The following is a 26,207-nucleotide window of genomic DNA, read 5'->3' as shown; positions in this document are numbered from 1 at the left end:
ACCCCTGATCATTAGGTCCAGTCGTGACCGACTCTGGGGTTGCGGCACTCATCTTGCTTTACTGGCTGAGGGAGCCGGCGTACAGCTTCCGGGTCATGTGGCCAGCATGACTAAGCCACTTCTGGCAAACCAGAGCGTTTACCTTCCCGCCGGAGTGGTACCTATTTATCTACTTGCACTTTGACATGCTTTTGAACTGCTAGGTGGGCAGGAGCAGGGACCGAGCAACGGGAGCTCACCCCGTCACGGGGATTCGAACCGGCGACCTTCTGATCGGCAAGTCCTAGGCTCTGTGGTTTAACCCACAGCACCACCCATGTCCCTTATATTAAATTATAGACTGTTCTTTAAATTTGGGCTGTTTCTAAAAGGGATCCCCCTCCCCATTTTGTAGACAATTTGCTGCGTTCTGTGTTGTGTAACTGTGCTACACACACATATATACACACCCACACAGTGTTATATTAGTGCTTAGTGCAACCATACAACCCTGCTTGCCCCCAGGGCACCCCCTTACACTTTTATTCTTTCAGCCCGAGAACAGGTATCCAGACCACTCTCCGTTTTAGAGCACGATGCTGAGCGCTTTCCTGGCCTTTATGCTAAGCAAGTGGGAGAGGAGGCAGCAGAAGGGCAAGCCAGGCTGGCTGCCTGGGACCCGTGGTCCTCTATTATTAAGCTGCTTTTAGCAGGAAGGGGTGCTGTGCCCTTCGCTGCCAGGCAACAGGGGAGCTGGCACAACTTGATTCGGTTTGTGAGGATCCCCTGGAACTCCATGCGCTGCCAGGGGAGTTGGTGCCAGCAGCACCCAAGCAGGGAAAGCGCAGTGATGGGCCTTGAGCATCCTTGGAGCACTGTCTGCTGCTGCCGCCACAGACATGTAGCCACAAAATGCACCGAAAGCACAGGATCAGCCTCTGACAAGTTGCTTCTGCATCCCTCCCAAAAGCACTGCGATGGGAAGGAAGAAAGGAGAACCCTGGGAAAGATTCCCCAGCTAAAATGGAAAGCTGTCCATCACAAAACTACGGCCCCACATTTCCCACCCTTGTGTTTTCCTAATAAAAGCAAATTTGGGGATGTTGCAATTTTTGCAGATACACTGCCTGCCTCTCTCTCTCTCTGCCTCCAAATCTCTGAATTAATATGCACAAGGCTTTGAGGGGATCTAATTTGGTTTGGAACATTTTGGAGGCAGCCCAGTTTGGCTCAGAAATCTCCTGAATTTCGCCAAATCAGGTTGATTCAGATCGGGAATTTGTCTGACTCTTAGGCACACACCTAATCTTCTAATTCTTCTTACAGCATTTGATATATCGTGCAGTCATAATTAGTACTTTTCAGTAACTGACAACTTGTGGAATTTCTCACTTCAAACCCAGCAAAATTGAGAGATGATAAAAAGGGGGGGGAGCCTTACCAATGTTAATTACAAATTGCACATTGAAATCCAAGTATCTCATTTAACATTTTGTACCATTTTATGTAAACCGTTAAGAGATTGTTTTTTTCTGATTAAGTGGTATATAAAAACTTGCTAAGTAACATAAACACTTTGGCGATAAATAGGAAGGTTTGCTGAATTTCAAATGCTTGTATAAAAGACAAATGATGTAACCAGGTATGTGAAAATTCACCAGCGAGGTCGAACGCCCTTGTCCAGAATGTCTGGTGGTCTGAGACGTCCGTGGTGATCGTGCAGCTGTGGCGTTTCATCTGCTCTTCATGCACAACGTAGTTAAAGCCGTTTGATTGGCATTTGCAAATAGTATTGCTGAATATGCTTGCCATCCATCTGAAATGTAGCCGGGCATCTGTAGTGCAAGTCAGATGGAAGAGGCTTTTGCCATCTTCATATCCTGAGGTAAAGTGAGAGGAAGGGTAAAGGAAACACCAGCAGATGACAGAGAGCACACTGATTTCAGTACAAGCTGCTCATTGCTCTCTCTTTGGCTTGAAAACACCCAGCGCTGAGTCTGGACAGCAAAGGGGGGAGGAAAAGGTTAAGGCCAGGACTGAAAGACGATGAGGTACACTCCTAAGGGAGACAGAAGCAGCAAAGACTATATTCTTGGAAGACACTGACAGGACAGGCGGCTCTTGAGCAGAATCCTGAAGGATTTCCCCCCCACAAGGTCTAAGAATCTTGTGTGCTTAACGAGAACATCAACTTGGCAAGAGAGATTAAGGTCCCTGGTCACCTGAATAAATAGGACTCTGCCAGGAATTCCAGAAACAAGAGTTTTATTAGAAGGCCTGTTGGAGTCAAACGCAGCTCAAATAGAAGAAGGAAGGTAGGTCTTGGTCTGAGCAGAGGAGTGACAGGAACAAGACTGTGAGAGTGGCTGTAAGCAGAAGACCCTTTTGCTTCTCGCCGTGAGGTTTTAAGGGATTTGTCAATGAAGCTGGCTTCAAGTGCTTTCTTATGCAGAAGTTCGGCACGAGATGCAAGACGCTTCACCTTCTGCCTCACTGGCTAGGAGAAATACAGTAGACTCCTAAGGGGCAAGGCTAGCGACTGGCAAGGCTACCGGCACAGCGGTGATTTGACTCTGAATTGCTCACCAGCCACCGTGAAGCTCCGATGAATAGAGACAGCTGTAGGGATCAGAGTCCCGGGTGGCAGAACTGGCATGAAGAAGGCACAGCGCTACGGTAAAACAGCCGGACAACAGCTAAACAACAGCACTTTCCAGCTCTGCTCACAAGGACCGGTCTCTGGAGGGAAGTGATTCTCATTCTGCCTGTGCAGTTTCAGCATTCCCAACGCCCCAACGGAGGTGATGTTTGCTCAGGAAGGTCCTCAGATGCTCCACTGGTTAGCAGAGCACCCCAGAGCCCCAAATGGCTGGCTCCCCACGCCCAATGCAAACATTTCTGGGTGCTGGAAAGAACATCTGCCTTTCTTGACCTCCTGCCCACAACTTTACCCAACTGGAGCCGTCCTCTGGCGATGTGGGGTCCGTTTCGTCATCAGGTTCAAGAAATGTTAGAAAGAAGCAGCCGAAGCAGGGACAGTCTTGCTACCAAACGGGAGCAGCCGAGATGATTCTACTCAAACGACAGCAAATCTGGACTGTGACCTTCAGCTTCCAGGGTGGACGTCTCTGCTGTGGAGGGGCCCACACTGCTCTCAAACTGGCATTCGGGAGGGCTCTTGCCCGCACTCAAACTGAGCGCCACATTTTCCGGGGAGGGAGGTATCCTGTAAGCAGTGTTTAGTTTAGGCTCCAAATTCTCCTTATAGATGAGATCAGGCACCTCACAGGCCCGGCTGTGGCTGGTCCCAACCTCCTCCTGTGTCAACAAACCCATTTCGCTCCGCGCTGCCTCTCTCCTGGAAGGCTGGCATGCGTGTTCCTGGCTTCCCTCTGGCAAAGAAGCCTCGGCGCTACCTACCAATGGCTGGGAGGCGATCAACATATCTTGGGGGGTCTTCAGAGCTCTTGGGGTGCGCTTCTTGGTAATCTCCGGGGGTGGATTGAGCCGCGGAATGGCATCGACAGGAACCTGCCTACAAGCATAAGAAGAAATGGTTAAGGGAGGCACTCAATGAGAACAGTGCATTACCGAATCTTTTGAAAAGCATGGCTTGAAACCAATCATGGCTCACAGGTCTTCCGTGTCGCCAGCTTCTTTCTAAGAAACAAGATGGCAAGAGCTAATGGCTTCCATTTCGACCAAAGCTAGAATGTGTAGCATGCAGAAGACTGTCAGCACTTCGCATACCGAGGCAGCACAGCTTAAAAAGTGGCACAAATTCTTCCAGCTCTTCGAAAGAAGACACCTCCTTAAGAGCGCAGGTTCTTAGTTCTTCTTCCACCCCAGGGCTGATCTGGTGGGGAGTCCCATCCCATCTTCCACCTACCTATTGTGGTGCACTGCTTTCTGGTGCACATGTAAATCAAGTGTTAAGGTAGAGGTAAAGGGACCCCTGACCATTAGGTCCAGTCGTGGCTGACTCTGGGGTTGCGGCGCTCATCTCGCTTTATTGGCCGAGGGAGCCGGCGTACAGCTTCCGGGTCATGTGGCCAGCATGACTAAACCGCTTCTAGTGAACCAGAGCAGCACACGGAAATGCTGTTTACTTTCCCGCCAGAGTGGTACCTATTTATCTACTTGCACTTTGTGCTTTCGAAATGCTAGGTGGGCAGGAGCAGGGACCGAACAACGGGAGCTCATCCTGTCGCGGGGATTCGAACCGCCGACCTTCTGATCGGCAAGTCCTAGGCTCTGTGGTTTAACCCACAGCGCCATCCACGTCCCTAAATCAAGTGTAGCGATGGGGAAAATGGCCTAGTACCACTTTCACAACCTTCTGTTAGCTGGATGGCCTGGGACTTAAACCTCTGAAAGGTGTGAGCCCATGGGGGTTGTGAGCTTTGGGAGTTCAGATGTTGTCATCTCCAGCCCCAGCGCAGCACAGCCAAGAGTCCTCTGGAAGCAAAAAGGTAAAGGTAGCCCTGGACATAGGCCAACTCGGCCCTCCAGATGTTTTGAGACAACAGTTCCCATCATCCCTGACCACTGGTCCTGATAGCTAGGGATGATGGGAGCTGTAGTCCCAAAACATCTGGAGGGCCGAGTTTGCCTATGCCTGCCCTGGACAGTTAAGTCCAGTCAAGGGAAACTATGGGGTTGCAGCCCTCATCTTGCTTTCAGGCCAAGGGAGTCGGCGTTTGTCCACTGGTAGCTTTCCGGGCCATGTGGCCAGCAGGACTAAACTGCATCTAGTGCAACGGAACACTGTGACTGAAGCCAGAGCGCATGAAAACACCATTTACTTCCCGCCACAGTAATACCTGATTATCTACTTGCGCTGGCGTGCTTTCAAACTGCTAGGTTGGCAGGAGCTGGGACAGGGCAACGGGAGCTCACCCCGTCATGGGGATTTGAACCGCCAAGCTTCTGATCAGCAAGCCCAAGAGGCTCGGTGGTTTAGACCACAGTGCCACCTGCGTCCCATGCATTCCTATACTACCGCAGGCTAGGTTCCTCCTCATCCTTCTACCCCATTTCACATTTCATTCAGAAAACATTTGCTTCTGCTCAAACTGTTTCGGGGGCACTTTTTCCTGGCACTCCCCCCTCCCCCCCAGCTCACCTGGCAAACTGCTTTTGTGCACGGGACATGTTAAGTCAGGTACACTCTTCAGGGCAAAGCTGGGGAGACGTGGCCCAGAGATTGTCAAGAGGGAAAAATTTTCCATGTCCTCTCAGACACTCCTTCACTAAAAGGGCCCATTTGTGGTGCAAAGCTTTCTCCGGGCAAAGGACCAGGTAGCCAGCTGGCCTTGTGACATCATCTCCTGACCTAACAAACAGAGACTGCTGGCACCTGGGACTGACTTTGTGGAGGCTGCTGGCTGCCAAGGGCAAGTTGTGGGGGGAGCCTTTCTATGTGGGTCTCATGCTGAATCCTCCTCGAGGGGAGAGATGCGTAGGACAGGCTACACAGATGCAATCAAAAGTGGTTCTGTGTCCTGACTGGCAGAATTCGAGACCTGGGAGAAGAGAGGGTTGAAGAAGATTGGAGGAAATTTAAGACTTATTTACAAAAATATTGTGATTTGGTGGAAGTTAAGTAGGATGTTTGATCATAAATAATTGGCCACCACAAAATCGGATCGGAATGGGAGGTAAAGTGAGATTAAGAGAAATTAATTTGCAGAGGATTATATTTAAATAAGTGGTTATAAAATTTACAAATTAGATGATAAATTGCATGGAAAAAAAATCTATGATGATGAAAATGGTAGCGGGAGATGTGAGGAAGTCCAAAGAAGTTATGAAACTCTGTTAAAAGTAAGGTTGTTTATTGTCTTTGTACTTTATTCTGTAAAAACCCCTAATAAAAAATTATATTAAAAAAAAAACAAAAGTGGTTCTGTGTCCTTTGCGAGGTATCTCAGCCCCATCGTCCTAATTTACCGCCTCTAACGAGAAAAGCAACAATCGGTGGATTAAAATGAGACACAGGCTCTGAGCTCAGGCTCTGAGCTCAGGTGGTTTAGAGCACAGCGCCACCTGCGTCCTCTGGCAGTGGGGGAGCGGGGCCTCATGTACAGTCCTAAATTCCTATACCAGTGACCTGCGGAAGCTGCAAACAGTAGTGACCACTAATGGCTTTGGAGCTCTACGTGAGGCTACCTTTGAAGGTGACCCGAAAACTACAACTAATCCAGAATGCGGCAGCTAGACTGGTGACTGGGGGTGGCTGCCGAGACCACATAACACTGGTCTTGAAAGACCTACATTTCCGAGCACAGTTCAAAGTGTTAGTGTTGACCTTTAAAGCCCTAAACGGCCTCGGCCCAGTATACCTGAAGGAGCGTCTCCACCCCCATTGTTCTGCCCGGATGCTGAGGTCCAGCGCCGAGGGCCTTCTGGCGGTTCCCTCATTGCGAGAAGCAAAGCTACAGGGAACCAGGCAGAGGGCCTTCTCGGTAGTGGTGCCTGCCCTGTGGAACACCCTCCCATCAGATGTCATAGAGATAAACAACTACCTGACATTCAGAAGACATCTGAAGGCAGCCCTGTTCAGGGAAGTTTTTAATGTGTGACATCTTAGTATATTTTTGGTCTTTGTGGAAGCCGCCCAGAGTGGCTGGGGAAACCCAGCCAGATGGGTGGAGTACAAATAATAAATTATTATTATTATTATGGAGCCCACTTACCATTCCTCCTGGTCCTGGCCTTGCCCACAGGAGAGGGCGGCCCCAGCACGCTCATTCACTTCGGTTACCCCAAAGCTGCTGTGGTTGCTGGTCTCTTTCCTGCGTAGCAAGTCGTTGACTTTCGCACCCACCGTCTTGCTCAGGTTCTTCAAGTGCTGGCTGCCCCCCACCCACTCAGGGTGGCCTCGAGGACTCACACGGGGGGAGGATCTGGGGTGAAGGGAGACCGATTTGGCAGCCGGCAGCTTTGTTGCAGCTGTAGTGTTTGAATTCTCAAACGTATTTTGGTCAACTAGAAAAGAAACAAAATGGCACCCGTGTGAGTGGGACAGTTGCCTGGAAAATCCCTCTTCACCCAGCCTAGCCTGACCAATTGTTTTTCATGTGCATTTGTTATCTGTTTAATGAATGAATTTCTTCCCATAGAACACAAGGCGATTTAACCAGCTATGTGCATCAATAACCAAAACATATTTTAAAACAGCTTCAAGTCCAATATAAACACAAGCTGAGATGAAAATCTTCTGTTGAGAGGCTTTCTGGAAAAGCGAGTTCTTCAAATCACTCTCCTTCCCAGGCTGAGAGGAAAAGATGGCAAAAGCAGGTTATATATTGGGACAGTGTGATTTTTGTAATATTTTACAAGGACAGGAAGAAACACCACGGACAGAATAATTGCCACACACCGGAAGAACAAGGATATAGTCTGACTGCCTCACTTGTAGTTTTTATAAACCACTTAATGTGTCAATATGAATGGATTATTTTGACTGGAGTGTAATTGAAATTAATAAGATTTCGGAATGCAGAAATAAAGCAAATCATCAAACCATCATATCTAGGACGCGGGGGCCACCTAAATGATATAATTTGGTACCTGAATGATTGGTATTAGTAATTGTGTTATAATTTGGCATTGTTATAATGAGGCTATTATTGGGTTGTAATTGAAAACGAATAAAAAATATTTTTTAAAAAGGGAAAAAGAAAAGCAAATTCTTCAATAGACGCTGATAATGATAACCAAGATAGTGGTTGCCTGAAGCACAGCGTAAGAGAGAATCCCAATTCTAACACGGCATGGGATGGACCTCCAAGTGAATTGGTATCTGCAGGAGGCCTTCTCTTGAGGAACATAGTTATCAGGGGTGAGACAACTTTAAGTTATACTGGTCTCAAGAGCCTATAACTAACACCAGCCCTTTGAATTGAGCCGGAAGCTAACTGGAAGCCGGTGCAATTTTTTTCAGCAAGACACATAACGTGAACATAATATTCTGCCCCAGTGAGTAGCCACATCGCTGTATTTTTCACCAAGTGCAGATTTTCCTGGCCCCAGATAGAGTGGACTGCAGCGATCCAACATGGATGGTCGTGGCGAGGCTCTCCCAGTCTAGAAATGGCCATCGCTGTCTCAGTTGCCAAAGGAAGAAAGCCATGACTGGCTTTTCTCACCAGGGACACAAGGAAGGGGAAGGTGTGCATTTAAGAAATCAAGTTCCCCAAAGGGCAGAAACTCTGTTCAGTCAATTAAAAAGCCCATACTTACTTTCCCAGTTTTATGTCCTAGGACACTTCTGTACATAGGCTTTCATGTTTCCTGCTTCCTTAAGAAGCAGGCTTATAAATCTCTGCTTTCCTTTAGACCCCATTGGTGCAAAGCTGTCAACCGTCCCTTATTTGGCGGGAAACTCTCTTATCCCAGTGCTGTTTCCCGCTGCTATTCTGGATTGATGATGTCCCTTAAATTTCCCGGGTTTCATGCTTGCCCGGCTCGGGAGGGAAGCAGTGGCTCAGGGTCCTCCGCCGTGAGAGAGAGCGTGTGCATGAGCTGCCGCATCTCCGTCTCTCAGGGGCGCGTCGTGAGGAGACAGGTGTTGGTGGGCGGGCAGGCAACCCCTCTCTTGCGAGACTTCCGCTGCGCTGCCAGGGGAAGCCAGAGGTGGCAGCGGTGGCTGAGGAGGCGGCCTGAGGGAGGAGGAAGAGGAGGAGATGGGGAGGGACGCAGAAGGGCGGTGCTTCAGCGGCCGTGGTGGCACCGGAACCGCCTCATGCCAAGCTTGCCGACGGCGTGGGCAAGAGTCTCCCTCCCTCCCACTCTCTCCGGCAGGGAAGGGCCGATGGAACTCCTCGCGCCAGGACGACGGTAGCCCCGACGTGCTGCTTAGCATACCCTCCAACCAGTGCAGCATCTTAATGTAGTGATTTCCCCCTCTGCATCCCTTTCATAATTCTATTTTTATAAATCATTTGTCCATCCATAGTTCACATTTTTACTACACTACAAGTTTTCTGTTAGTCCTACCAATGTATGTAACTCTTTACAACAGCTTTTCAAATAAATTATAAACTTTCCCCATTCTTTATGAAAGAGGTCCTCTTCCTGGTTTCTAATTCTGCCTGTAAGCTTTGCCATCTCGACGTCGTTCATCAGTTTTGTCTGCCCCTCTTCTTTGGTCGGAGATGGAGACCCTTAGGATCATCTAGTCCAACCCCCTACAAAACACGGTCAGTCGCAGCCAAAGCAGCATGGCTCCATGAGTGGCGGATTTATGCATAAGCTAAGCCGAAATCCCTTCTTTTGGCCGCTGATCCCTTCTTTTCGAGGCTGCTGGTCCCTTATTTTCAAATCTGTAAGTTGACAGCTATGCATTGGTGAGGTAGGTCTTGTTGTCTGGGCTGCCCAGGACCTTCACTGCCCAGGCTTGCACCCTGGAGAGATTACTTTGGTGCTGATAAAACAGTAGTTTGACTTTAACCCCCAGAGGCGCACTCCATTGTCTCTTGAGACAAATGGATCCCAACGACAATTTACTCCATTTCAAGTTGCTTTAATCTATTCTTCACTAGTGATTCATTTACTCGCCCTTTTCTCTTTCCATTTGGTTAATTTCCTCTTCCCTTTTCAGTTCACTCGGCTGGTTGTGTTTTGGCACTTATTACCCTCATTCCATTTCGGCATGTTGGTTTCCATCTCTCCGGATGTTATATTTCCCATTACCCTTCTTCCATCGTTTCTTTCCCCTATTCATGAGTTTTCTCAAACTCTCTTGAACTTCCTCACACTTCACCCTTGACCGTTTCCCTCTTTTGCTTACTCCTATTCAAAATTTGGCCAATGGTGTCCTTTAGAGTGCATGTCATTGTGATCATGTTTCTCCTCTTCCCTTCGGCTCCCTTTTTCGTTTCAGATCTGCTTCAAGCTCTCATTATCTTTTAAGTGTCTCTTCTCTAATTCTCCACTCTTTCCCTCGCTCCTTCCGCATTCTGACTTAAATCTACTTGCTAAGCCAAATATTTTTACCTCAGTTTTTGCCTCCTTCCCCTTCTCCCGGGTTATACCATATTGTTTTTGTAATACTCTTCTCATTTGCGATTAAGCCACTTCAATCACTTCATTAAAAAAATTATCGCAAGGCATCTCTTTAGCTGAGATTTTTCTGGCAAATCCTCCTGCCTTACCCTCCTCTGCTTTTGTTTCCTGAGCCTGAGCTCAGAGCCTGTGTCTCATTTTAATCCACCGATTGCTGCCTTTCTCACAAGAGGCGGTAAATTAGGACGATGGGGCTGAGATACCTCGCCGCAAAGGACACAGAACCACTTTTGATTGCATCTGTGTAGCCTGTCCCACGCATCTCTCCCCTCGAGGAGGATTCAGCATGAGACCCACATAGAAAGGCTCCCCCCACAACTTGCCCTTGGCAGCCAGCAGCCTCCACAAAGTCAGTCCCAGGTGCCAGCAGTCTCTGTTTGTTAGGTCAGGAGATGATGTCACAAGGCCAGCTGGCTACCTGGTCCTTTGCCCGGAGAAAGCTTTGCACCACAAATGGGCCCTTTTAGTGAAGGCATGTCTGAGAGGACATGGAAAATTTTTCCCTCTTGACAATCTCTGGGCCACGTCTCCCCAGCTTTGCCCTGAAGAGTGTACCTGACTTAACATGCCCCGTGCACAAAAGCAGTTTGCCAGGTGAGCTGGGGGGGAGGGGGGAGTGCCAGGAAAAAGTGCCCCCGAAACAGTTTGAACAGAAGCAAATGTTTTCTGAATGAAATGTGAAATGGGGTAGAAGGATGAGGAGGAACCTAGCCTGCGGTAGTATAGGAATGCATGGGATGTGGTTGGCACTGTGGTCTAAACCACTGAGCCTCTTGGGCTTGCTGATCAGAAGCTTGGCGGTTCAAATCCCCATGACGGGGTGAGCTCCCGTTGCTCTGTCCCAGCTCCTGCCAACCTAGCAGTTCAAAAGCATGCCAGTGCAAGTGGATAAATAGGTACTGCTGTGGCGGGAAGGTAAACGGTGTTTCCGTGCGCTCTGGTTTCCGTCACGGTGTCCCGTTGTGCCAGATGCAGTCCTGCTGGCCACATGGCCCAGAAAGCTGCCAGTGGTTAAACACTGGCTCCCTCGGCCTGAAATCGAGATGAGCGCTACAACCCCATAGTCGTCTTTCGCTGGACTTAACCATCCAGGGGTCCTTTACCTAGGGGTGGAGGAAGAGGGTGCGGTGGCGGTGGGCCACCCCAGGTGTCACCACCGAGGGTGTGCCAAAATGCCAGGCGGCACTCACCGTGGGGCATGCAGCGCGCCCACAGGCTCCGCACTGTCCCAATCGGCCTGCCCGTCGCCTCACCCTCAGCTGTGGGGCAGCTGAGTGGGAGGAGGAAGGCAGATTCCTTGGAGGCCTTGCGGAGCGTCCGGCCCCGGCTGGCCCTGCCCCACGGGCAGCTGGCCCCGCTCCTGGGTGCAGGGCACACATGCCACCCCAGGCACATGATCGGCTTGCTCCACCATTGCCTTTACCTTTTAGCCTACCACACCAACCATCACATGGTGCTGGCCAGGTATGAGAAAATCACAAGACTCACTCCCCCTTTTCTTTTGCCAGACTGCCTCCTCGTGGAACTGCAGAGCGGGGAGCCACCGCAGCAGAACTGCACCATCTACCGCCCCTGGTATTCCCCCTACAGCTACTTTGTGTGCATGGACCAAGACAGCCAAACCGACTCCTGTGGTTTCCCAGGGACACTGGGAGGCAACAGCCAAGAAGTCCCAGTGGACACTGGGCCTGCCGGAGACAACGTGGACAGTGGCTCCTCTTCGTCCGGATCCCTGGAGAAAACGTATCCCCAAGAGAGCAGTGGCGGCGGCGGCAGAAAGGCCACGGACTGCATCACTTCCCAGGACATCCTATTGGCTTCCAAGTGGCGGCCCCCGCATGGGTGCCAATGTGTGGCCTGCTGCCGAATGTTCCCGACTTTGCGCTCGCTCAAGGCCCACATCAAACACGGAGCGCGCGAGGGCTTCAGCTGCCGGGTCTATTACCACAAGCTCAAAGCCCTGTGGGGGAAGGAGCGCAAATGGCGCCCCAGTAATCACCCAGCGGGCAGCCACAAAATGCTCAAATAGCAATGTCCATCTGCGAGAGGCGCCGCAGCCAGCGGGCGCCCGTCCTCTCCCCCGCAGCCCCCAAATAAAGCAAGTTATTGATGCCGCTTAGAGCAAGCTCGCTGTTCCACCACAGCCTCGCTCCCTTCCTCGCCTGGGGTCTCTGTTCCCAAAAGGGAGAAGCCTCTTCCTCAGACCTCCTCCTCCCTGAGCTTGCCCCTCACGGTTATTTCCACCGCTGATGCTGCTCAAACTTTGGTGCCTCAATAAGTAACCAAACAAACCCCTGTGTTGCAAAGAGAACGTCAGCAATGTCTAGGCAACACGAGGACCATGTACATGCGCAACAGACAATCTTTCTAGAATTCCTTCAAACCATAACAAGTACAAAATGAAATCTTTAGTCTCAAAGTCTCTGAAAATCTTTAAAGGAAGTGAGGCACCAGACTTTGTATGATGAAAGACAAGCGAATATGATGTCCAACACTGGACAGTGAATCCGGATATTGATTACTGTTTTGTAGAATTCTTCGTCAGCACGGTGGAGGATATAGAATTGCTTCATAAACCTATCTTATTTCGAATGAATGTGTGTAAATGAAAATATCAAATGCCGTGGAACAGTGCTCATGTAATAATGTAGAATGCAATTCTATATCCTCCCACCACGCTGACAAAGAATTCTACGAAACAGTAGTCAATATCCGGAATCACTGTCCAGTCTTGGGCATCATATTTGCTGAATAGACAAAGCTTCACAGCTTGTCTTTCATCGTACAAAGTCTGGTACCTCGCTTCATTTAAAGATTTTCAGAGGCTTTGAGACGAAAGATTTCATTTTGTGCTTCTTATGGTTTGAAGGAATTCTATAAAGATTGTCTATTGTGTATGTACATGGTCATCGTGTTGCCTAGACATTGCTGACAAACTCTGGTGCTGGCTGAGGCCTGCCCGCAACTCGGCTCGCCCGGCCCCGAAGCATCCCCACCACTCGTCTGGTGGCTGTTTACTAAGGCTCCTGTGTTTCTCTGGCACGGTCACCAAGGCAAGCGAGGCTGGCAAGGCTGGCTAAAACCATGCCAGGAGCCTCTTCCTGGCACCTTCAGGGCGCCTGGCTGCCATGAAAGGGCAGTCGCTCCAGTTGGAGACACACCAAGGCAGCAGATTCAACCTACAGGTCACAGAGGCATCAAGGGCATGTCTGCACATGAGACGGGGGGCGGACTGCCTGCAGCTCTTCTGTGCTGATTCAGGGGGCTTTGGCCTTCAACTGGCCCTTCGCCTGCCCTCATTGTGGGACTAGAGTAGTCCTGGCCCTGCATGGCAGAAGAGGCTGCAGTCCTGCCAGTTACATGCTACACATGGATGCTTCATTCCCTACCTTCCTCAACCCCAGCTCTGTGCCATCAATAGCTCTGGAAGAGGCTTGGAGCAGACGCCACAGCAGAATGAGCAGGAAGGTGCATTTATGGCAAATGTTTAAGGCTGGCAATCGGAGAGGTGCCGTCATCTCCGGCTTCCGAAACACGTTTTAGAATCAGGCAAGAGAAGTGGGAAGTATCAGGCAAGAGAAGTATCAGGCAGGAGAAGTGGGAAGATAGCAGAAAAATAAACTGGGTCAGCTGCATAATTTGTTATGGACCTGGCTGGTACCCTAGATGACAGGCACAGAGCACTTTATTTAGAACAGGGGTGGCCAACTCCCATGAGTGCGATCTACTCACAGTGACTGGCAGTGATCTACCCCCCCCCCTTTTTGGGGGTTCAGGTCAAAGTTGCTGAGCTTTTTTTAGGAAGAAAAGTTGTTTTTTGGGGAAGGAAGAGGAGGAAGGCCCATTTTTTAAGGGTGCAGGGCACAAAAAAGTTGAGGTTTTTTTAAGGGAGCCAAAGTAGTTGAGCTTCTTTGGGGGGAGCCAGTGATATGCCAGTGATCTACCTCAGACATTCAGTGATCTATAGGTAGATCACGATCTACCTGTTGGACGTGCCTGATTTAGAACATGTCTGGTCTAAAAGGATTGCATGGCAATGGGAAGGAGGACAGGCACTTAGTGAGAAACAATGCAGGGATCTGGTCTCTGACCATAATAAATTATCTATCTATCTATCTAATTATCTAATGCAGGGGCACAGAAAGCGCAGAAACCATATGCTGGGCAGGCAGCACCAAGGAGAAGTCAGTGGCTGTGTAGGGTTTGGAAGAAAATTCTGGGTTGCTGGATATAGGATGGAACCTCCAAAGTATCATTTTGGAAATGTTCCCTGGATTGGGCCAGCATTAATTATCCTTAAAAGGTTAAGAAAGAAGACAGAGACAGCAGTTATAAATTGATAAGTTTCCACAACAGAAGAAGGATCTGTCCTGAGAGTGATGCTATTTGATTTATTCTTAAATGACCTAGAAATGGGGTGAGCAGCAAGGTGGCGAGGTTTGAAGAGGACACTTGAGTTATTTACTAAAATAGTGAAAATCGAAACAGATGGTCCTTTCAGAGCTGCTACAAACATGGTGTATGGAGAACAAAATGAAAATTGAGATCCAGTGGGCAGGCCTCATACATTGAGGCTTCACTCCCTAACTTCAAATGTAAGCTTTGCAAATGACTAGGAAAAGGTCATGAAGAAGAGTTTGGATTTTATATCCCATTTTATCACTACCCTAAGGAGTCGAAAAGCAGCTAACACTCTCCTTTCCCTTCCTCCCCCACAACAAACACTCTGTGAGGTGAGTGAGGCTGAGATACTTCAGAGAAGTGTGACTGGCCCAAGGTTACCCAGCAGCTGCATGTGGAGGAGCGGGGAAGCGAACCCGATTCACCTGATTACGAGTCCACCGCTCTTAACCACTACACCACTCTGGCTCATGGAGGAATGCTCAATGAGACTGTTGACTCTGTATACTGAGGTGGTAAAATGGGGGTGGTGGGAGGTCTATAAAACAGGGGTAGCCAATCTGGTGCCTCCCTCCACATTCTTGGGCCCCCAACTCCCATCTGCCCCAGCCAGCCCGGTCCGGGGTTCTCTTAGAGAGGAAAGGTATGGGGTCACTTCCAGTTCAGTCCTGGTGCTGTCCTGGTTGCAGCATCTCCAAAGGGTTTTGGTGTTTCGGAAAAAAGTGTTGCAATTACAATGATTAGGGGACAGGAGCAGTTTACCTATGGAGAAAGATTAGAGAGGGACAGGGACCATTTAGTGTAGGGGGAAAACGCCCTGCTATCACCCTCACATTTGGCAGGTGTGGGGGAATGGATTCTGTGCCTATTCCCTGGGGGATGGGGCAGAGTTCCTTCACACGAGGGGGAACACGGCCCAGTCAGGTTTGTCCCCCCACCCCTGCCCCCGGTGCGAAGGAGCAATGTCTGCGTAGAGTCTGGCTGAGGCCCAGGTTGTGTGAAGGACTCTAATCCCCCATATGAACCTTCCTGGGCTCTGAGATCTTTGGGGAAGGCTCTTCTTTCTGTCCCTAGACCTTCGCAGGTGGGGCTGCGGGAGAGGAGGGTCTTCTCGGTGGTGGCAGCTTCAGAACTCCCTACCTAGAGGAGCCAAACTGGCTCCCTCCTCATTGTCCTTCTGTCAGCAGGCGAAGACCATGTTGTTCCGGCAGCTGGGCTAAGTAGGGTGGCCTGACCCTCTCATGCCGTCATTTCAAAGGCTGTTCTGGTTCCTGCTTTTTCCTCCCAGTGTCTCTTTCCCTTTGCTATTCCTCAGAGCCGGTTTTTCACCGGTCAGCCAGGCCCTCCAAGGCACAGCATTCCAGCTACTTACGGTAGCCCTCCAAGTGCAGCCTTTTCACAGGGTTTCCCCACCTAGGAGTGCACAGTCGTAGAGACGGGTGTGCATTTTGCTAAGGAAAGAAGAACAACCAGGACAGCTCCCAGACCATTTGGTGAGGATGTTGGGAACAGCCCAAGCACCATCATTCCGGATGGCACACACCATTAACATTCCTGCACGCCTCAAGGCACACTCTCGTCCGGGACAGCTGCCCGAGGACTCATCCAGACTTCCTTTTGTGCCGCATTTCTAGGTACAGGCCTCACCCACTTTTTGGCCACTTGCCTTGCAAAAAGCTGCTCTTTACTGCTAAATTGGAGCAAACAGCAATCTGGGGAAATCCCAAATTTCTGTTTGTTCCAATTCATCATTAAAAAGCGGGCTTTTGCAGTGGGTGGGGGAGGGGGAGTGCTCAGACCTGGATCTGGAAATCACAGACCTAGTTCTACCTCACCTTTAAGTCAGAACCAGTAAAGGCGGTGAAGGTACTGTGTGAGTGCCTGGAGGCGGTTGGAGGGCGGCTAAGAGATTGAAGTTGAGATTGAGACAGAAGTACTGTTTTTGGGGGACAGGGGGTGGGCGGGTGTGGAGGACTCCCTGGTCCTGAATGGGGTAACTGTGCCCCTGAAGGATCAGGTACGCAGCCTGGGAGTAATTTTGGACTCACAGTTGTCCATGGAGGCACAGGTCAATGTGTCCAGGGCAGCTGTTTACCAGCTCCAACTGGTACGCAGGCTGAGACCGTACCTGCCCGCAGACTGCGTCGCCAGAGTGGCGCATGCTCTGGTTATCTCTCGCTTGGACTACTGCGATGCGCTCTATGTGGGACTACCTTTGAAGGTGACCCAGAAACTGCAATTAATCCAGAATGTGGCAGCTAGACTAGTGACTGGGAGTGGTCGCCGGGACCACATAACACTGGTCCTGAGAGATCTGCATTGGCTCCCAGTACGTTTCCGAGCACAATTCAGTGTGTTGGTGCTGACCTTTAAACCCCAAAATGGCCTCGGTCCGGCGGGAAGGCAAACGGTGTTTCCGTGCGCTGCTCTGGTTCGCCAGAAGCGGCTTAGTCATGCTGGCTACATGACCCGGATGCTGTACGCCGGCTCCTTCGGCCAATAAAGCGAGATGAGTGCCGCAACCCCAGAGTCGGCCACGACTGGACCTAATGGTCAGGGGTCCCTTTACCTTTACCCTGCCTTGGGACCTGCCAGTGTTAGCCACAGATTTTCACATGACCTTTTCTCTTTTCCAGCCTCAGGGTGTTAAATTTGGGTCCCTGTTCTCTAACTGAAGGTTGCTGTGCTACTCCTTGTAAGGAACCCTGAACAAACCAGCTATCTTTCTTGTAACACTCGAGGTGATCGAGAAGAAAGGAGGGAAGTGTGAAAAGATACAAGGAAAGCAAAGGAAGCAGAGACGACAGTTCAGCTTGAGAAATAAGGAAGATTTATTTAGCAATAGCCAAGAAGCTCTAACACCCCCGGCCGGGGCTTAAGTGCACTTACAGAGAAAGAAATTCCATAACACCCACTGCTTTTGCAAAAGGAGAGAACGAAAGGAAAAATGCAGAGGGAAATCCCAAGAGGCTTTATGAAGGAATGCCAGGAGATGCGAGTCCCTCTAAGCCAGGGGTCAGCAAATGTTTTCAGCAGGGGGCCGGTCCACTGCCCCTCAGACCTTGTGGGGGGCCGGACTATATTTTGGAAAAAAAAATTGAACAAATTCCCCACAAATAACCCAGTGATGCATTTTAAATAAAAGCACCCATTCTACTCATGTAAAAACACCAGGCAGGCTCCACAAATAACGCAGAGATGCATTTTAAATACAGTGGTACCTCAGGTTAAGAACGTAATTCGTTCCGGAGGTCCGTTCTTAACCTGAAAGTGTTCTTAACCTGAAGCACCACTTTAGCTAATGGGGCCTCCTGCTGCCGCTGTGCCGCCGGAGCCCAATTTCTGTTCTCACCCTGAAGCAAAGTTCTTAACCTGAAGTACTATTTCTGGGTTAGCGGAGTCTGTAACCTGAAGCGTATGGAACCTGAAGCATATGTAACCCGAGGTACCACTGTAAAAGGACACATTCTACTCATGTAAAAACACACTGATTCGTGGGCCAGATTTAGAAAGTGATTGGACCGGATCCGGCGCCCAGGCCTTAGTTTGCCTACCCATGCTCTAAGCAGTCTGGGCTGCTGTGAGAGAGCTGCCCCATGAACTGAGAGCCGGTGCCTTCCTTTTCAAATTGCATTTTCTTGCCTGAGGCATCTGCCAGTGTTGCTGGACATGCTGCCACCTCTGCCCTGACTGCTCTATGGCAGGCACTTTCCTGCCCTTACAACCGACACACACTCATTCCATCTCGAAAAGCATTCATTTGGCACAGTCCAGCTCACTCCACTTTCATGCCTCCCGTCTTCAGCAAGGTCTTGGGATATCAGGGCCTGACCTAGGTTGAGAGCAGCAGCCCAGCCCCTTCATTGCTCTTGCCAAAACACAGAAGTATCTCGGATGCTCCCTTCCTCTTCCTGAACAAGACCAGCAGGATTACGCCCTCCCTCTCAATTCACCCCGAAGGCACTTTCTCCCAGAGCTGCGTCCCTGAGAGCCCAAACTACTGAGCAAACAATAGGCCTGACTTCCTCAGGGAAGATAATTTGGCTTCAAACTCGCCGGGTTAAGAAGAGAAGAAGAGTTTGGATTTGATACCCCGCTTTATCACTACCCTACGGAGTCTCAAAGCGGCTAACAATCTCCTTTCCCTTCCTCCCCCACAACAAACACACTGTGAGGTGAGTGGGGCTGAGAGACTTCAGAGAAGTGTGACTAGCCCAAGGTCACCCAGCAGCTGCATGTGGAGGAGCGGAGACGCGAACCCGGTTCCCCAGATTACAAGTCCACTGCTCTTAACCACTACACCACGCTGGCTCTTAAGTGGCTCCGGATGTAACAACCCTGGTGAGATAAACCGTGGCTTCTCAACCTAAGAGAGCCATGTGCTGCTTCCCTCTTGCAGGAAACTCACTTGTTTTCCCAAGCCACGGTTTCCTGTGAGATCCAGACCAGGAAACAGTAGCTTAAGAGCTCCCTCCCTCCAAACCTGGATGTGCCACAGGAAACCAAGAAAGCTTTGCTGAAGCTGCACAAGAGAGGGGAAGGGACGCTGCTTGTTCAATGGCTTATCGCATTTGCATTGCTTTCTCTGAACCAAGAGTGGAAGGAAAGGGTGGAGAGCAGCCGCAAAAGAAAGGTCTTGTCTTGCAGACACAGGTGGAATCCTGTGGATGCTATGTGAAAACTGCCATGGAATTTTTTTAAATTAAAAAATCCAATTTGCTTAATAAGAACTGCACAGCAGTTAAAATGCAACGTGCCTCCCTGTGCAGCTGTATCTCCCTCTCTCCCTGTTCATTGTGATTTCTCCAACTACATCCCATGACCCTTGTTTGCAAGCAAATCCTTGGGAGGATTTGCAGAACGCCCTGGAAATATTAATATTAATCCCAAATCTTCCTTTGGTGCCTTATGCTCCCCAACAGGGAAGGACAGAAGCGATCGTTCCTCACAAACCGAGGCAACGGCCTGCAAATTAAATAATGGCAAAGTCTGCAGCGGCAGCAGGAGAACAGAACAAAATTCGAGCTATGGAAACACCTAAGGAAAGGTCAAACTGAGCAAAAGCCCAACAGCCCCATAATGTTTCTGAGCACATGATGCTTCTTCAGGGCAGTATTAAGAGGGCAGCAGGGATCTCTGCACCACCCTAGCTGGAAGGAAGGGCACTGATGCTTCTTCTAGCTGTCAGTCATAATATGAGCCAGTCCTCAGAGATTGAAATGCTGTCTTGCACGACTGAGTTCTAGTTCAGTTTATGCTGCGCAGGGACCCTTAAGAAACCACCCCGTTGTTTTACTCAACAGCTCCCTGAAAGTGAGAAGTCCATTTTGCAGGGACGCGGGTGGTGCTGTGGGTTAAACCACAGAGCCTAGGACTTGCTGATCAGAATGTCAGCGGTTCGAATCCCCATGACGGGGTGAGCTCCCTTTGCTCAGTCCCAGCTCCTGCCAACCTAGCAGTTCGAAAGCACGTCAAAGTGCAAGTAGATAAATAGGTACCGCTCTGGCGGGAAGGTAAATGGCGTTTCCGTGTGCTGCTCTGGTTTGCCAGAAGCGGCTTAGTCATGCTGGCCACATGACCTGGAAGCTGTACGCCGGCTCCCTCGGCCAATAAAACGAGATGAGCGCCGCAACCCCAGAGTCGGCCACGACTGGACCTAATGGTCAGGAGTCCCTTTACCTATTCTGAACACAGAAGCTCCTTTAGGATTCTTTTGTGTCTTAAGTTAAAACTAAAAAATCTGGACCTCTCACTTGCAGTTCGCCGCTCGCCCTATCCCTCAGAAATCCACAAAAGAGAAAGCAGGGCAGGAGAGGCCATGTCTCACGTGGGGAAAACAACCTGGCCAATGGAAGGCAAGGGCTGAGATGCTACTTCCCAAAGGACAATCACAACATGGAGCCAATGGAATGCTTAACTACCGACGATGCCAAGCATTGCCTGAGTGCATCTCAGAGAACAAATACAGCAAAGTGTATAACGCTTGCCTCCATACAAAACACGCATTGCAACCCCCCAAAAAGTTCTTCTCTGGCTCAGGTTCAAATCCAAGCTAGAGAGGAACATATGTAGTCTTTGCTCTGCCTCTCACCCATCCATTCCGCACACTTGGAATTTGCTTAGAAAGAACTGAGCCGTTTTCTGAGTTTAGACAAAGAAATTCTAACTTTTCTCGTGCCCAGTTCCAAGCACAACTGTAGCTCTGACTCGTCTAGGAGATTTTTGGGACGAACGCAGAGGCAGCCTGAGCTTTCAGACACACAGGCCTCTCTTGTGGAGTTGCTTCCATAAGGAACCCGCTCCTATGTTCCTGCAGTTATACGCTCGGGGGACTAAGGTGCCAGAGTTACGATAAAAGAGGACGATTTGAGCTTCTGGAACTGAGGCTGCCGTGTCAAGAATTTCAACGGTATTCAAAAACTGTAGGAGAAGTTATCAGGCCCACAGTTCTAATACCAATTCGATAATTTCTCCACAGGCAACCGCAGTCATAATTGAACTGTTTCTTTCAGAGGTTTGCAGAAACGTAAGGCTATTGGCCCTGTCTGGAAGCTGACTAGGGATTATCCTAATTACTGGGGGCAGCAAGGGAGGAGGAGGGGAAATCCCTCTGCAGGGCTTTTGCGGATGCGACTCAGTAGCCGAATCTAACCCACTAGGTACACAAAAGGCCCCTCTGAATTCTGCCACCTGTATGCATGATGCAAAGGAGGCCAACTTGTAAGTACTTGCTAGATTTGCATAATTTATCCAGCGTCTAATAGTTCTTTTGGGGAGGGGGAGTGTTATGAAGAGACACCTGGACACTGGCAACCTCTCACTGCTGGCTTTTTAAGGTTTCACCAGGAACTGCTGACACCTTTTCAGCTTTTCTAAAAGAAAGATGAGGATCCTCAAGATGCTGTCATTTGCACCCAGTATCCCTTTTTGGTGGTGCAATATGGCATTAAAATACATATATAAATAAATGAAAACAATTCCTGAGACCTTTGGGCGCCCCGGAAAGCGGCTCTTGCCTTCAGGAGGAAAACCGCCACCCTACTCCTGACTTTCAGGTACCAAGACACAGAAAAACAGAGAAGCAGGCTTTCCCCAGCCTGTTTGCAAAGAGGCCTGAGCCCCCCACTCTCTCCTCCCCTGACGCTTGCCACGGGCCTGAGATCTCTGCCTCCTCTTAAATGGCAACCTCTTCATCCAAGCTATCTCCCAGGCCCTGCTTGTTGAGGACGCTGAACAGGCGGAGCGAGTCCTCCTGGCCCCAAGAGTCCCACTCCTCACTGTCGTCCGCGTTGGACTCGAACTCGGAGGCGATCCCCGACTCACGGAACTTGAGGAGCTCCAAGCTGCCCAAGGGAGGGCCGTCGCCAGGGAGGAAGCAGAAATATTCCAGCTTTGCCAGGCAGTCACTCCTACCTAAGGGGCTGGCCAGAGAGCTGGCAGCGTTGGAGAAGCTGGGGTGGAGCTGGAGGGGGCGAGTGTCTTCGGGCAGAGGGGTGCTGGGGTCACACAGAACGGGCAGCCCGCCGGGGCGGAAGGTGATTTCCAACAAGCTGTCCCGAGAGCCTCCTGAAAGACAAAGAGAGAAGAAGCAGCGTCAGGCCCTGTATCCAGTCTGCCTGATGGGAGAGAGGGAGGTTCAGGCCGGAGATCCTCTAGGTTGACAGCAAATGTCATGTAAAAAAAAGGTTTAAAAAAGGTAAAGGGACCCCTGGATGGTTAAGTCCAGTCAAAGGCGACTATGGGGTTGCAGCATTCATCTCGCTTTCAGGCCGAGGGAGCTGGCGTTTGTCCACAGACAGCTTTCTGGGTCGTGTGGCCAGCAGGACTAAACTGCTTCTGGTGCAATGGAACACTGTGACGGAAACCAGAGCGCATGGAAACACCGCTTACCTTCCCGCCACAGTGGTACCTATTTATCTACTTGCACTGGCGTGCTTTCGAACTGCTAGGTTGGCAGGAGCTGGGACAGAGCAACAGGAGCTCACCCCGTTGCGGTGATTTGAACCGCCGCCCTTCTGATCGGCAAGCACAAGAGGCTCAGTGGTTTAGACCACAGCACCACCTGTGGTCAGCAAGTGGCTAAGCAATAGGAAATAGAGAGCAGGGGAAATATTGACAGTTCTTACAGAGGGATGTAAGTGTCACTGCGATGGTAAGCACAAAGGCGGAAGAGCAACTGTCAGATAAAAAGATTGCTCTAAGCATTAAGGAGAAGCAGAAGAATGAAAAGGGAGGAGGAGTATGGAGGAAGAGGAGCTCTTACTGGGGTTGGATCCCAACAGCTTTGCCTCTAGTTCTTGCACCTGCTTCACCAGAAGCGAAATATGGTTCAGGAGGTCCTTATTCTGCAGCAGGAGCTGGTGCACTCGGGCTTGGGCCTCAAGGCGGGCAGCGGCCTCTGTTGCTAGCTGGTCCTTCAGCAAGTGCACCTGCAGGAAGAGAGATAATGGAAGACTCAGGTGAGATGCTCAGAGGAAGCGGGGAAGGAAGCAAAGGTAAATCTTCTCGGAAGACACTCTGCACCCATGTAGGCACACACTTGCTACGGCCATCACAAACTGCTAAAGGTAAAGGTAAAGGGACCCCTGACCATTAGGTCCAGTCGTGGCCGACTCTGGGGGTGCTGTGCTCATCTCGCTTTACTGGCCGAGGGAGCTGGCGTACAGCTTCTGGGTCATGTGGCCAGCATGACTAAGCCACTTCTGGCAAACCAGAGCAGCGCACGGAAACGCCGTTTACCTTCCCGCCGGAGCGGTACCTATTTATCTACTTGCACTTTGACGTGCTTTCAAACTGCTAGGTTAGCAGGACCAGGGACCGAGCAACTGGAGCTCACCCCATCGCAGGGATTCTGATCGGCAAGTCCTAGGCTCTGTGGTTTAACCCACAGTGCCACCCGCACCCCCAAATTGGGGAAGGGGCATTTTAAGGGGTGGGGGGTCCTGAAACATTGCAGATTGTTTTGTGGAGAAGGCAGCCAATCGCGTGGCTTCCTCCCTTATTTTTACAGTACTCCCCCTCCCCCCACGAGGACATTTTGGGGACGTACATTATGCACACTGTGGGAACACCCACATTTTCTGCCGCCTGGCAACATGCCTTCAGGCTAAGCATCTTGGCCACTATCTCAGAGACAGAAACAAAATGGATAAAAACTGGTTTCGGGTTTACAAAGAAATAAAAATAAAACAGGGATGATCACTTCTCAGGCCATGCTAATTTTAATACGGAAGAAGCATATTCTTTTTCTTTAATTTAGTGATGTGAAACTTGAAATGAGAAAGCGCAATTATAGCGTAAATCACGCAAACTCTAGAATTACTATAAATAGGAAAAATTGCCAGAAGATTCAATCATTGTATAGAATAGGGGGGGGGGAACAAAACTAGTTTTTTTACTTCTATAGCATATTGTAAAATAAACTGCAACAGACAGAAGGGTGGTCCTTCTTGAATTCATGTACATGGTATTAACTTAGTGTTTGGGTTTTTTGTTATGGAAAATGCTGTTTTCGACATTGTATTTGGACTATGGATGTCTTTCCCCACTGTATATAAAGTACTGCTTAAAAGTGATATAAATTAAACAAAAACAAACAAAATGGAGGCATGGCTCTGTTTCAAATCACTCTTGCTGGAGTTGGTGATTCCCTAAAGGACCTGTCGAAAACTAATCACCTCAAAGTAGTCAGAATTCACAATCAGGACTAAACATCAGGTAAAACAAAAAAAAATCCTTCCAGTAGCACCTTAAAGACCAACTAAGTCAGTTCTTGGTATGAGCTTTCGTGTGCATGCACACTTCTTCAGATACCAGATAAACATCAGGTAATCACTGTCGTGGCTATAATGCAAAAAATAGCCCTACATACAGTCCCAGAAGCTAGCTTCAGAAACAGACATAAGTAATAAATCACTGTGTAACTAAAGGAAAAATCTAATGGTAAACAGCAACCGATTATTATTATTTAATCAATGATCAAATACAAACCTACCATGTATCACATCATTGCAAAAAGCCAGGATGCAAGATATATACTGAAGCATCGTCAGCTTCCTTGTAAATGTATCTAACACTTTGCAGAGCAAAAGAAGCAAAGAAAGGCAGGTCCTTACACATATTTTGAAAGAGGGGGGAAACCAGCAGAGGGAAGGAAGTGTGAAGGTAACTGGGACAAACTGTGTGAGAATGCAGTTAGTAAAGGTAAAGGGACCCCTGACCATTAGGTCCAATCGTGACCGACTCTGGGGTTGCGGCGCTCATCTCGCTTTATTGGCCGAGGGTGCCGGCATACAGCTTCCGGGTCATGTGGCCAGCATGACTAAGCCACTTCTGGCGAACCAGAGCAGCGCACGGAAATGCCGTTTACCTTTCCGCTGGAGTGGTACCTATTTATCTACTTGCATTGGCGTGCTTTCGAACTGCTAGGTTGGCAGGAGCAGGGACCGAGCAACTGGAGCTCACCCCGTCGCGGGGATTCGAACCGCCAACCTTCTGATCGGCAAGGCCTAGGCTCTGTGGTTTAACCCACAGCACCACCAGTTTCTAAAGAGTGGGTAGAAAATGCGCCCAGGAAAAGTGGATTTTCACAACATGTCACAGGGAGGAGAAACGTGATGGGCACTGAGCGACGCTAAGAGCCAGAGAGAGGGAGCTTTCAAAGCTGAAATCGAGGCTTGGTGCCTGGACAACAGAGGAAGCCGTGGCTGTTGCTACTGGTTACAGAGAGTAACTGAGCAGAGGAAGGCTTAGGAGAAAAGATATTGAGTTTGAAATTGTGATGAGACATCCAATTAGGCAGGATAAGCAGTTGGAGGTGCCAGACTGAACAGAGGGAGAATGAGCTGGGGCAAAGAGGGAGAACAGCAGTATTCTGGTGATATTGAAAGCCAAGATAACTGTCGGAAGCCGTGGTGGGATAGCAGGCAGATTTAAAAATAGCTAGGAATGAGGAACAGACTCCTGAGCAACATTCCGTGGAAACACTGAACGAGTAATAATAATAATAAAAAAACCCTAAAGAATCATGGCAAGAAAAATCGATGGACTATGCAGAACTGGCAAAACTGACATATAAGCTACGGGACAAGGATAACTGTGACTTTAAAGATGAATGGGAACCCTTTACAAAGTATTTGAAGACGCAACAAAGCGAACTGGACTCCTTGGCTGGCTTTGAATAAACATTCACAAACTTTTTATCGATAATAATCAGCGAAATAGTTTGAGGGTCTATACAGCTGTGTAACATGAGGAAAACAGCCTTTTTAGAGAAATCAAAGACTGGAACTGAGGGAAGTTGGGGGGTGGGGGTGGGTGGGTTTTGTGGGGGAGGGAGGAAAAATGGGGGGAAAATAAGGATGATATGTTTCTGGAAATGTTTTGTTTTAATTTTGAATAAAAAAAGTTTTTTTAAAAACAGGATAGCAGGCAGAATTAAAAATAGTTAGGAATGAGGAACAGACTCCTGAGCAACATTCTGTGGAAATACTGAATGAGCAATAATAAAAAAAACGCAGGAGAGTGAATGAGAAGAAGAAGAAGAAGAGTTTGGATTTGATATCCCGCTTTATCACTACCCGAAGGAGTCTCAAAGCGGCTAACATTCTCCTTTCCCTTCCTCCCCCACAACAAACACTCCGTGAGGTGAGTGAGGCTGAGAGACTTCAGAGAAGTGTGACTGGCCCAAAGTCACCCAGCAGCTCCATGTGGAGGAGCGGGGACGCGAACCCGGTTCACCAGATTACGAGTCCACC

At 49.4% G+C, this 26,207-nt stretch overlaps 2 protein-coding genes and 1 long non-coding RNA gene across 4 annotated transcripts in view; 2 read left to right on the top strand and 1 right to left on the bottom strand.

Annotated features, from left to right (window-relative positions):
- Positions 1-2,493: 2,493 nt before the first annotated feature.
- Positions 2,494-26,207, bottom strand: part of LOC310846789 (carboxyl-terminal PDZ ligand of neuronal nitric oxide synthase protein-like) — a 68,479-nt gene continuing 44,765 nt past the window's right edge. For both annotated transcript variants that reach the window (XM_083743891.1, XM_083743890.1), the window contains 4 exons: positions 22,715-22,880; positions 21,865-22,017; positions 6,678-6,969; positions 2,494-3,514 (listed from right to left, as the gene is read on the bottom strand). In XM_083743891.1, the coding sequence (XP_083600017.1) occupies positions 3,052-3,514; positions 6,678-6,969; positions 21,865-22,017; positions 22,715-22,880 (1,074 nt within the window). In that variant the 3' untranslated portion in view covers positions 2,494-3,051. The remainder of the gene's footprint in view (positions 3,515-6,677; positions 6,970-21,864; positions 22,018-22,714; positions 22,881-26,207) is intronic.
- SPATA46 (spermatogenesis associated 46) lies at positions 10,462-12,188 on the top strand. The gene is made up of 2 exons (XM_083744028.1): positions 10,462-10,644; positions 11,559-12,188. Exons 1-2 carry the CDS (start codon positions 10,539-10,541, stop codon positions 12,077-12,079), a joined length of 627 nt encoding a protein of 208 aa, XP_083600154.1. The 5' UTR covers positions 10,462-10,538; the 3' UTR covers positions 12,080-12,188.
- LOC310846921 lies at positions 12,658-13,688 on the top strand. The gene is made up of 2 exons (XR_014565627.1): positions 12,658-13,599; positions 13,639-13,688. It is a non-coding gene; the product is annotated as an uncharacterized lncRNA (long non-coding RNA).

The sequence above is a fragment of the Podarcis gaigeae genome (genome assembly GCF_964106915.1).
Source record: "Podarcis gaigeae genome assembly, chromosome: 6".
NCBI lineage: Eukaryota > Metazoa > Chordata > Lepidosauria > Squamata > Lacertidae > Podarcis > Podarcis gaigeae.
The sequence above is the reverse complement of the archived record's forward strand: the minus strand, read 5'-3'. Positions and strand labels throughout refer to the sequence as shown.